Genomic DNA, 11451 nt, shown 5'->3' with positions numbered 1-11451 from the left:
CATCAGCATCCTTCCCTGGCCCTAAGTGGGTATAGTTATATGGGTCGAACACAGAAAAAGGGAGAAAGTGAGAGAGCCATGTATGTGTGCTATGTGCATATGAATAAAGAAGATGAGTAAGAATGTTTTTCCCATTCCTCTCTCTCTCCAGTTTGTGAGGTTGTTACACACAGTGCAACCCTGGGGCACACTGTGTATACGAATACACACACAGTACATGCTACCTTCTCATCCTGGGACACATCAAGTGCATGCTCACTGTAAACTAGCGTGTACATTCCTGGAAGCATCCCTTTCACCTCACAGATACTACACCCACGTGCACACCAGGCTCACATGCACATAATGCCTGACAAACACAGATGCATCTTTAGGTCTTTCGCATCATGGAGAAAAAAAAAAACACACACACCAAACCCCCAAACCCTGCTACCTGTTTTCCTTCCATATCCTGGGGTTTCAGGGTTGGATGAGGAAGGAGGTGATTAGAAAACCAGATCTTTTTCTTCCCCATCCCCATCCAGAGTCAGCTCTGGGGATGGAGAAAGGAATAGCAATGCAGTGTAGGATGGTTTGGAGAGAATAACCACCACCATCCTATTATTTGAATAATTGCTGGGGAAATGGTCACTCTCAGCCAAATTCCCAACGGAGGTTCACTGGTACACCAGCAAAAGATCCTTCCAGGATCCCTTGCATTTGGGAGACCCACTCCTATCTCAGTTAGGGACTGCCCCAACTGTTAGACACTCAGAACTCTGGCCCTAGGGCCAGGAGGGAAGGGTCAAAAGAGGCAGTTCCAGAGCTGCAGCCCTCCCAAGGGTCCAGAACAGTGCATGGGCACAACTAGGCTTCCACCTACCAGAGCCTGCTGCATCCTTGGCTCCAGCCCTGCCTTTTTCCAAGCCTGCTCCTCTGGTGCCGGGTTGAACAGGGTGGACTCTGGGCTCCCAGCATCTGGGTCACTGGGGACTGTCATAAATACTTTCTCTTCTCTGTCTGGAAAGAGGAGGCCCAGAGGGCAGGATCCGCTCTGGGGCCTGCGCCTTATCTTTTAGGGGGTGGGGGGATATTTCGACATTTTATGGTCCAGCGAAAACCCTGCCACAGAGCTATTCTTCTGGGCCTTTGTGTCTTGGAATGCGACCGTCCCGAGTGTGCCGCCACCGCCGCCTGTCCGGAGAACCCACCAGTCCCGCAACCCCTGGTCGGACTTGGTTTCCCCTTTGGGGGAGATATTTCATCTTCCTTTCATTTGATTATTTTATTTTATTTTATTGCTTTTGCACGTATCTGGTTTATTTCGCTTCCTGAGCCTGGAAATAAAGGAACCGAAAGCAGCCATCCTCGCCGGGGCCATCTCTATTCCTCTCCCTGAGGCCTGCACCGCCCTCTTAGGTATCACGGATTTATGTTCGTTTGTCCGGGTCATTCCGCCTTTTTGTGTTAATTACGCGCTGCCTGCTTCGCACTTATCTCCTCCGCAAAGCGATTATTTTTGATGCCTACCCTCCTGCGCCTCACGAGCCCCCTGCCAGAGCGAGGGTCCATCTCCCGCTGCCACTCGTGAATTATTTACACCTCGCAGGTGAGAGGATTGATTTGCTCAGAGCCAGTGGGGCCGGGCCGGGCAGAGGCGCGGGGCCTTCTCGCCGCGGCCCTGGGCCAGGCCTCAAATGTCAGTGTGGCCAGGCAGGTCGGGGGGCACCGCCGCCTCTAACATTGAGCAACAGCGCCACCTCGCGTCCATTTGCTCTAATGCAGTCCGGCCGGCAAAAAGCCAACGGAGGTCCTAGGCTTGGCCCAAAGGTGGGAAGTGGAAGGAAGGAGGCTCCAATTGGGTGCAAAAGAAAGGGATTCCCCGGAAGGGTGTTGCCTCGGGACTGCTGTTCTTTTGTTTTCTAAGTTCTTGAAATAAACCTTGTGAAAGGTTACAAACTGTTCTCTTTTTGTTACCCTCTTTTCTTGCATTAAGAGACGTTGTGCAAAGAAACTGTAGCTATTCTCCCCGCCCTCCACCCCGCCCCCCCGAGCCCCGCAACACCATTCAGGCGCATTTCTGACCTCGGAAAACCTCCGCGCACGCGGATGCACGAACCGAAGCTCCCGGGACCTCCTGTCCGCAGCGCGCACCCTAAACTCCTCCTTCCTCTTATCCTGATGCTGGACCCGCAGGGTCTATTCTGCCGCCGCCTGTAGGATTTTAGGGTGGGCTATGACTTCTCCAGGCTGTTTGCCCCCTGGTTTGTAGCCCATCCCTCGCGCGCGCGCGCGCGCTTTCTCCACCTCTCCCTCCCAGCCAGTGAGGTCCTGTTCTCCGTGGGCCATAGACAAAACATTCCTATAATCCGATTTCAAAGGAAAGAGTGTCCACCTTATTTAAACCATAAAACAATTAAGCCCAGACGTCTAGCCAGCTCTGCGCTGCTGTTTTGTTCGGCCCCATTCAGAACCCAGAGCAGGGAGACAAACAGCGCCATAAAAGTGGCATTTCGGGGCTGCGGAAATGTACCTATCCGCTGCCTTCCCAAGTGGAACAACCTTTAGGGTTTTGTGATTTCTGACAAAGGAGCAGAGGAGAGGTGGGAGGGGAAGATTAGGGAAGGAGGGCATTTGCTAACCTCTCTCTCCACCGCCAGCTTTCATTTATTTCCCCAGAAGTGTGTCGTGTTGTTTTAATTAATAAGTGATAATGAATAAAAATCGAATCCATTCCTGACCTGCAGGCTGAAGGCTGGGCTGGGATTGTATATTGAACCGGGCGATGGGCCTGTTCTGAATCCCAAGCGCTCCTCAGGGTCTTCCAGCCCTGCAGCCCTCCTTCCTGCCCGCAGCAAGGCCGGCTCTGGCGGGCAGGCTGCAGGAAGCAGGCCGAGCTGATGGACGCCGAGGGGAGGCGACAGGGCCTTCGAGCAGGGGCGGGGTGGAAGCCCGGAAACACCGCCGAGCTCGGGTTGGGAGAGAAGCCCTCATCCCAGCGGTCTCAAATGAGGGAGAAAGGGGTGTCTTGGCTTCCATCAAGTGAGGAACTGAGGCCAGGGTTACAGAACAGCAGAGGGCCAAAGGGAGAAGTGAGAAAGTGAGAAAACCTTTCCAAAATAGCAAGAAAACAATGCTTCTGGAATTGGGGAGGAGGTCTCCTAAGCAGGAAAGAGGAGCAAATACTTCAACAACAACTAAATCGCTTGTTGCAACTTGATTGTTCCCCAAAATATTACCACAACAAAATTTTCACCCCTTTCCACTTTCCTCCAGACCTCAAAATTGGAATGTTTAATGGAAGGAGTGGGTAAGAGATTCAAATAATTAAGTAGAGACTGGTCCCTACAAGTGTATCAACAGTCCTGTGAGGTGATGCTTTGGGGGAAGCAGCATATGGACTGGGACCCCCAATTATTGTCTTTTATGGTGGTATCCTCCAAATATTCAGAGCAACACCCTGCATCCTCAGCAAAATGGGCAGCCTGAGATATTAAAGGGCTATATTTCAAGCAGTCTGATTGTAATAGTTTCCAGATTGGGGGATTTCCGAGAAAGGGGGCGCCCAGGGCCCAGGCATATACCCAGCAGCTTGTGTCTGCTTCTGATTAGCAGATGAAAACTGCTGGTTTTAGGGAAGGCGCTCTGGGGTGCAGCTCAGTCAACCAGCCCCACTAGGCTGTTACACACACACCCTCACCTTTGTGCTTGGGGTCTCACAGCCACCAGGGAGCACCCCACTCATGGCTAAACTCTAACCAGCTTCCTTGGGCCTCACCAAGCCCTAGGAGTGCTGCAGCTGCTTAGCATGACCCTGGTTACTCCCAGACCAACATGCCAACTCAACACCAGAAAGAGGGAGAGACTGACAAGAGAACTAGGAGGAGAGGAGAGCATAATGATTGAGAAGTAGAAAGTAAATCTAATTCTGATTATATTGGCTTTGTCATCTTCTTCCTCTCCTCTTTCCTTCCTCCTCCTCTCTTTCCTTTTTCCCTTCTTTCATTTCTCCTTCCAGCCCTTCCTCCTTCTCCTCTTTCTCTCTCCATTTTGTTCTCTCTCTCAATGCAGTCCCCAATGCTTGTCCTGCTCCCTGAGGCCTGTCTGGTCTTCCTCCTAGCCGAACATCCCCCGTCAGCCTTCTTTTCCTAGTCATCCCTGAAAACACCAAAGCACCAATGCAGCTGGGCAAGAATCCAGCCTGGGCCCTCACCCAGCACCCAACTTTCATCTTCACCTATCTCTCCTCTACGATCTCATGTACTCGTAAATTATTACAATTAATTACAGCCAGGGAAAGCCATTCATGCTGTGTGTCCCCCCCCCCCCATCTAGCCACCAGGAAACTTGTAGGCTGGGGCAGGCACCAGCCAGGCCTCTGCCTCAGCAGCTTCCACTGCTCCCCTGGAACCCCCACCCCCACCCTGCCCTGCCCCAGAGAAGCCACTGGCATTTGCCCCTCCGAGGTAGCCAGCCTCCCCTAGAGGATCTGAGCACTTGCCTCCTTCACAACATTAGCCTGGTAGCCACAGGGAGAAGAAATAACGAGAACTGGATGCAGTTGGGTTTCTGGTTTTTAAAGCAACTTGGATATATTAACACAGAGCTGTTCTACCATAACAAACAGAAGCACATTACAGGACCGACGCTGGGGACAGACGCTGAGGGTGAGAGGAAACGCTGCTATATACACGCTTGAGGCGCCGGCCTGCGCCGCCCGACCCAGCCTGCGCGTCCTGGCCCCTCAGCTCCTGGGTTGGGAATCATTGTTGTGTGTGTGTATGTATGTGTGTGTGTCTTTTTTTTTTTTTTTTGTACAAAATCTGCACACAGAATGCCCCAGGCCTGGGAAGGGATCGCCCAGATCAAATATGATACAGGAAAAAATAGAAATATAGCAATTCAAGTACTGGCTTCTCTGAAGAAAGGAGGAAAAAAATCACATTTGTGTGTGTCATTTATTTCTGTTGCGCTGGGGGGAAGAGAATTCAGTTTCTCTTCTGCCTCTTTATCGCTGGGTAGAACTAACTCTAAAACACCAATTTCTCAACACTTAACCCTCCCAAATCGCGAGTTTTCCTTTTTCCCTTTTTTTTTTTTTTCCTTTTTTAAGCTGATTGGCTTTTCTCTATCTTGCTCCTTCCTTTTCTTTTCGTGCTTTCTTTCTCCCGCCTGGGTTGGGGTATTTTTGTGGGGTTTCTGTTTTTCCCTTGGCTGTGCTGAGGCAGCAGGCTGGGGCAGGGTTTAGGATTGCTCCTTGTCGGTTTTCTCTTTATTCATCTTTTTCATCTTCATCCTCCGGTTCTGAAACCAGATTTTGACCTGCCGCTCAGTGAGATTGAGAACCCGGGCCACCTCGTACCGACGGTCCCTGGTTAAATACATATTGAAGAGAAACTCCTTCTCCAGTTCCAGCGTCTGGTACTTGGTGTAGGGGCAGCGCTTCTTCCTCGTGGAACGGGCGTGGATCCAGTTGGCCACGGGGTTGCCTGGAGGGCCAAACACAGGCAGGGGTCAGTGGAGCCCCTTTCCAGCCCAGGACCTCTGCCACCCCAACCCCAGGCTTAGCCAGGCTCCCCAAATCCAATAATTGAACCTGAATTTGGACACGTTTTGCCTTAGGAATTTACCTCCTTCCTCCTTTTGCATTTTGCCCCCTCCCATCTCCCCTCCCTCTTTAGTTTCCAGCACCTAAAACTGTAGGAAATCCGAGGCTATCAAAGCCCCTACAGTCTGGTCCTCAGCTTCAAGAGTAGTAATTCGAGAATATCCTCATAAAAAGTCCAAATTCCCAACCGTTTCATAGGCCCATAAACGCTTCTCTCTCTTGTTTTTTATTTTTATAGCAAGGTCTCTCTCCTCCCCACCTCCCTCCTCCTCTGCCCCCTCCCATCCTCCCAGCCCACGACCAAGTCCTGAAATTTCAGCACTTCTGCTTCCTGACCCTGAGAGTCCCTAAACCCCTCACCACTCTCTCCAGTGCCTGTCTCCCGCTCAGAGTTCAACCCTGCTGAGGCGAATTCTCAGGACGATGCTGAGATGGGGAAAGTCTTTCTCCTCTCTCCAGAGAGCTGCTGGACTTGGGGACAGACTCCCCTATAGCTTGGCCTCCAGTGTCCCCCTCTTGCCAGCCCCAGGACAGGCTATGCAGGAGCCAAGCCTCCAATTTCAGGTTTATGGGAGTAGCTAAGGGCAGGGAGGGAAGCCTTCAGAGGGGTATAATTAGGCCCTGGCCCCTTATGGGGATAGAGAAAAAGATTTCCTGCAGCCCCCTCCTGGGACTCCCCCAGACACTTCCTCACACCCAGGGGACTGCACCCCCTCTCCTGCTGTTTCTCCTTATTTCCCCTTTCTCTGGCCCTGCAGTTCCCACCTGCCCCCCCACCTATCCCAGCCAGACCTCTTTTGCAATACTCTGAAGGTTCCTATCTCCTTGATAGGAGCCTAAGAGTGTGAGTGTGTGTGTGAGTGTGTGTGTGAGTGTGTGTGTGTGTGTGTGTGAGAGAGAGAGAGAGAGAGAGAGAGAGAGAGAGAGAGAGAGAGAGAGAGAGAAATTCTCTAATCTGGGGAGATGCCTTCCCCATTTCACATCCCTGACACCCATTCTCTACCCTTTCTCCTGTAAACCCTCACAAGAGGGTTCTCAAGTTTAAGGAGACTCAGACCCTACTTCTCTCCCCAGTTCCTTCTGGAAGTCTTGATCTCTCCAAGATTCCAGGCTGCAAAATCCCCGAAGACCCCTCAACCAATGTTCTTGGGGGAGGGCAATGAACCTTCTGTTTTTATGAATCCATACTGGGGTGAGAATTCCCATGCTGACTGGAAGGCAAGGGTGATTTTTCTCCCAGGGGTATTTCCTCTCTACCCCTAGTGTTCTCCTCACCTCTCCCCTGTCCCATCTCAAACCATAAAATGACTCTCGCCCCCCAGCCCAGCCCCTGGCCCTGTCTGCATTTCTTGGAAAGTGGCGATTGAGCCAAAAAGCCTGGGCAGGGAGAGGGCAGGGGTCGCTTTCATCAAGTCAGCCTCTGGGAGAGGAGTCCCCCTTCGACCCTTTCCCAACCTGGCTCCCTGGGCCCCCTTCTCAGACCTTCCTTTCCCTGAAAGCTCCCCAAGGTAATTCGCTTTTATTGAGTCCTCGCCCCCTCGCCCTCGCCCCTCTCCCGCGCTCCCTGGATCGCTCGGAGGGGCTGTAATTCGGCTCCCCCCGCCTGTCCTCCCCTCCCCTCCCGCGCCGGTTGTAAAGGAAAATTGCTCCCAACTTACTGGGGTCCAGGTCGGCCTTCTCCTCTTTGTGCTTGCTGCCGGCGAGTGCGTCCGCCTCGGGCGAGGGCAGTGTCTGCGGGGCGCGGTCGCGCAGCTCCCCGGGCGAACCGTACATGTAGTCCGGGTAGCTGCGGCCGTCTCCCGGGCCGCAGTCGGCGCGGCGCCCGGGGTAGGCGTCCGGCTTGAGGGCGTAGTGACGGCCCCCGGCCGGGAAGCTGGGGAAGGAGACGGCGCCGGACAGCGGCTCGAGCCAAGTCCGCATGTAGCGCGTGTCGGCGCCGAGGTGGGGCTGGGGGCCGTACGGGTGATATACCACGGACGACTGCGAGGGCACGGGCGCCCACGACGTGCTGAACACTGCCGGCTTGGGCGCGAAGCTACAGGACGGAAAATCGCTACAGTCCGGCACCAAACCGCTGGGTCTGGCGGCGGCGGGGTGAGCCCCTGTGGCCGGAAACCTGGACGCTAGGAGGTCTTCATTGTCGTGAGAGATGAGCGAGTCCACGTAATAGTTACTGATGGGCCCCGTCGCCGACATCGTAACAGGGTTTTACATACATAAGATTATTGTATGAACTGTATATGTACTTTTTATCTGCTCACAGAACAATCAAGGCAGGTAATTATTTTTCCAGCCTTTTCCCGGCAGCTCATTGGTTCCCCAGCCCCCACGTGATCGTATTTACCCAAAAATACGGCGCGGATCAATGCGCAGGGGCTTTTTTTTCCCTTGCTTTCCCCCCCTCCCACCCCCTCTCTCTGCTGATCCCCGCGACCTGCGTTTTCCTGGGGGTCCGCAGCTCTGGACTCCAGGCGCCGGCCCCCCCGCAGGATCGCTGATAATCAGAGAACCCCCCCCTTGCCCATGTCCGCTCATAAACAGATGGCTCTCTCCAACCATGAGGATTTTTTAATGGGGTGAAAATACCAATCCCCGAAGCAAGGGTTCCCGGACCCCCAGGGTTGAGCTGGGCGCAGGAGCCCCATAGGGGCGTGGAGGCCGGTGGAGGTAGGTGGAGGAACTATTTCTTGACGTAATCTGTCTCTGTCGGCCCCGACGCTCCCGCAGTCTCTGAGCAAGCCTAGATCAGCGATTGTCAGTTCGGAACGTGGCTTTTAAAAATGCGTTTTTAAATAGTGTGTATGTATGTATTTCTTTCAGGAGCAGCAGCAGTGAGGGAGGGAGGGTGGGAGGGGACTGGAGAAGCTGGGGTGGAGGGAGGGAAGGAGGGAAAGGGGAGCATCCTTCTGCCACTGGCCAACTCAGCCCCCAAATCTAGGGTAGGGGAAGCTTAGGGAAGATGATCTGCGGGTGGGAGGGGAAGAACTTCGGAATCTCATACACCTTTATCATCAGCCTTGGAAGTCTTCGCTTTGGCACAGATATACAAGCGCCTTTATTTTAAATTTATTGTCTGTATCTATTTATGTTTCTTTGCCAGCTTGAAGAAGTGGAGGAGAGATCTACACAACTTAAGTGGGGCATCCCCATCCCGTCTGCCTGCTCACACTCTTTTGCCCCCAACTTCATCTATGCATCACCCTACCCCCCAAAAGAAGTCACTCACTGGTTCTGTCTGCAGAGAGCCAGGGTGAGAACGGGCAAGGCGAGAGAGCGACCTCGGTCGTGGGCAAGTAGCTTGTTTTTACGTCCTTCAATAAAAATTTTATGAGGATCATTTGATTGTTCATAAATGTGTCTTTCATTAAATAAAATTGTAGGCTGTTTTTGGAATGGGAAAAAAGCAACAGAGGGATGGGAGAAAGCAATTTCTTTGGGGTCGGATGTAGGAAATCTGGAGGGGGCAGTGCGATTGTAGGTGAATATCAGAGAACTTGGATTAACCCCCCAATAGTTGGTTGCTACCCTCCTTAAATTTTGGGTTCACTGCACAGCCCTAGGCTTTACATCAGACTGTCCCATGGTGGCTTAGTAAGGGGGAGGGCATTAGGCAATCAGAAAACCCTCAGTGTGTGTGCAAGAGGGGGTAGGGAGATTGGGGGCAGGAGAAGGACAGGTGATTATCCCTAGAGGTGGTGCACCTAGGCAGGGCAGAGTGAATTTGAAGGAAGGGTGCAATTTCAGGGTCAGAGGGAAGAGTCTCAGTGTGCTCAAGGGGAAATAGGCAGGAGCTGGGGCTGAGATGCTGGCTCTGAAGGCAGCAGGGAAGGAGGCTTCCCAGATCCATCCATGCTTGCCCTGCTTTCCCTCTTCTATCCCCAGGAGGGGACCAAATGCCAGGGGTGGGGGTGAGTGCTGGATTTCTCATGTATCTGGATTGCTCTATCTCCTCTGGGGTGATAGAAGGGCTGGAGAGTGTATTAGGTGTATTTGGTGGCGTGGAAAGTTGGGGGGAGGGCACAGCTGCAGCTCCCAGCTCGGACCCCAGCTCCATAGGTCCTCTCCCCAGTCCCTGCTCCTCCCCCTCTTCAGTTCTTTCCATTTCGGTCTACCGGGGCTGGGATTTCAATGCACAGAGGACATGAGGGAAATAATCTGACTGGGGAGAGGCAACGGGGGTCTGCAGCCTTGTCCCCCTCAGCTCCTACTGTCTTCTCCCTCCATCTGGATTGGCTGGGAAACCTAAATTACAACAAGACAGAAAATCTCTTTGGCCTTGATGGAGTCGGGTTAGCTGTCAATCAAAAATCTTCCTCACTAGTTCAAGGAAAAGACGGAAGGTTCCAGTCCTTCTGCGGAGGCTTTCTCCAAATCCCCAGTGCAGTCAGCACCTCCCCCAGCCCTTGGTGACTGGGGACCGGCCTGGCTCTTGGGCGGCTGCTGGCAGCGATAAGCAGAGACATTTAGCCTTCAGCGGGGCCCCGGGCCAGACTGCGACCAAGAGGACACCAGGGGACAGAGCCTGAGAGAGACTGAGACCCAGACAGCCTAAAACAGACCAACTGAAACAAGGCGCCAGGCCCAAGAAAGGAAAGAAGGAAACAGAGGATTAGGATAAAAAGAAAAGAGGTGGGGGAGAAGAAAGGAAGGAAAGTAAGCTGAAAAGAGAGGAGGGAAAGGAAGGCATACAGATAGCTAGCCCAAAGAAGGGCAGTGATAAGCAGGCAGGCAGGCAGGCAGGACGGGGCAGGGCGAGAGCTGACGGAGCAGCCGTGGCATTGTGCAGTCCGCTTGCTTGCCGGGCCTTTGCAGTGGGACCGACTCCGGGCGCAGCAGCCACTTCTGTCTGGACACAAAGGAGGAAGAGGCCTCTTCTCCTGCCCCTCCTGGGGGACCAGCTCCGGTGGGTACACTAAGCCTCCGGAATACAGAATCTCATATTGGCCCAGGCAGCCTCCCAGGCGACTGGAGGCTGAGCCATGCTCTGGTCAAGGAGCGAAGAAACAGAAGGAGAAAGAGCTTTCATGCCTGCTCCTCCATTGCGTTTTCGCCAGGCAACAGGGCCTCTCTGCCCCAACCCCAGCTTTCCTGCAGGAAAGAGTCTTTAAAGATCCTCTCCTATGGACTTCTGCTCTTTGGGAGAGCCCCTCAACTGGACATCATGGCTATAAAGAGACGCCCCCTTCTTTCCTATCCCCTTTGAACACAGACTTCTTTTCAACTCTTGAGCTGCCTGAGCACTGGCCTGCCTACCCTGCGGAGTCTGCAGCAGTCAGGCGTCAGGATCACCATCCAGGGATCTTTGCTGCCCATTAAATCCCCCAGGAAACCAAGGGGGATTGTTGCCTTGCCTTTGCTTTTGGGAGCAGGAACTCCAACCCTCCCCACTAAGTCACAGGCACAGCTGTGGATCAGGAAGCAGGCCTTGCCCACAGCGCCCTCCTGGCCAATGTCCCATTTTCCCTATGCCTCTCAGAGAGAGGCAGCCGTGGGGAGGCCTTGGAGAGCCTGGGAGTCTTGAAGTCCAGTAGACCCAAGTAAGACAGGTTCCACAACTACATTGTGAGTTGCAACCCCTTTTTGCCACATTTGGAGACAGGATGGCAGGTCAGGGCTTTCAAGCAGGCTTTTAGACTTCCCCTAAACCCAGGCTTATAGGTGTGGGGGGCACAAGGATATGGGGGCACCAAGAAGGACGGGGTTATCTTACTGGGGTTCAGTTACTCCTGCTGAATCTTCCACCATATTTCAAGGCTCCCTCTCACCCACACCACTCCCTTCAATTTTCCTTAGCACTGCTGGGACAATTTGAGAGACTTGGGGGCAGCTGAGAGTCCCTGTTGGTGTGTGCAGAGGGGACCCAG

The 11451-nt window shown here is 53.3% G+C and overlaps 2 protein-coding genes and 1 long non-coding RNA gene across 3 annotated transcripts in view; 1 reads left to right on the top strand and 2 right to left on the bottom strand.

The window, feature by feature from the left end:
* The window catches only part of Hoxc4 (homeobox C4), a 60630-nt gene that overhangs the window by 47552 nt on the left and 1627 nt on the right, over positions 1–11451 (bottom strand). The gene's annotated exons all lie outside the window — the stretch shown is intronic.
* Hoxc9 (homeobox C9) lies at positions 4541–7964 on the bottom strand. The gene is made up of 2 exons (XM_046435635.2): positions 7246–7964; positions 4541–5468 (listed from the first exon to the last, which is right to left on the bottom strand). Exons 1-2 carry the CDS (start codon positions 7781–7783, stop codon positions 5224–5226), a joined length of 783 nt encoding a protein of 260 aa, XP_046291591.1. The 5' UTR covers positions 7784–7964; the 3' UTR covers positions 4541–5223.
* Positions 7972–8924, top strand: LOC124087039 (uncharacterized). Its single transcript, XR_006849988.2, has 2 exons — positions 7972–8254; positions 8688–8924. It is a non-coding gene; the product is annotated as an uncharacterized LOC124087039 (long non-coding RNA).

This window comes from Marmota monax, unplaced genomic scaffold (assembly GCF_021218885.2).
Source record: "Marmota monax isolate L192 unplaced genomic scaffold, Marmota_monax_Labrador192_F-V1.1 WCK01_AAM20220418_F8-fsc00012, whole genome shotgun sequence".
Classification (NCBI taxonomy): Eukaryota; Metazoa; Chordata; class Mammalia; order Rodentia; family Sciuridae; genus Marmota; species Marmota monax.
This window is presented reverse-complemented; position numbering and strand designations above follow the sequence as displayed.

What these genes read in the sequence shown, in the direction of transcription:
- Hoxc9 (XM_046435635.2), bottom strand. Translation starts at nt 7,783, where the DNA reads ATGTCGGCGACGGGGCCCATCAGTAACTATTACGTGGACTCGCTCATC. An exon ending in GAAGGCCGACCTGGACCCCA is followed by an intron (nt 5,469 to 7,245) that starts GTAAGTTGGGAG and finishes TTGGCCCTCCAG; the next exon opens with GCAACCCCGTGGCCAACTGG.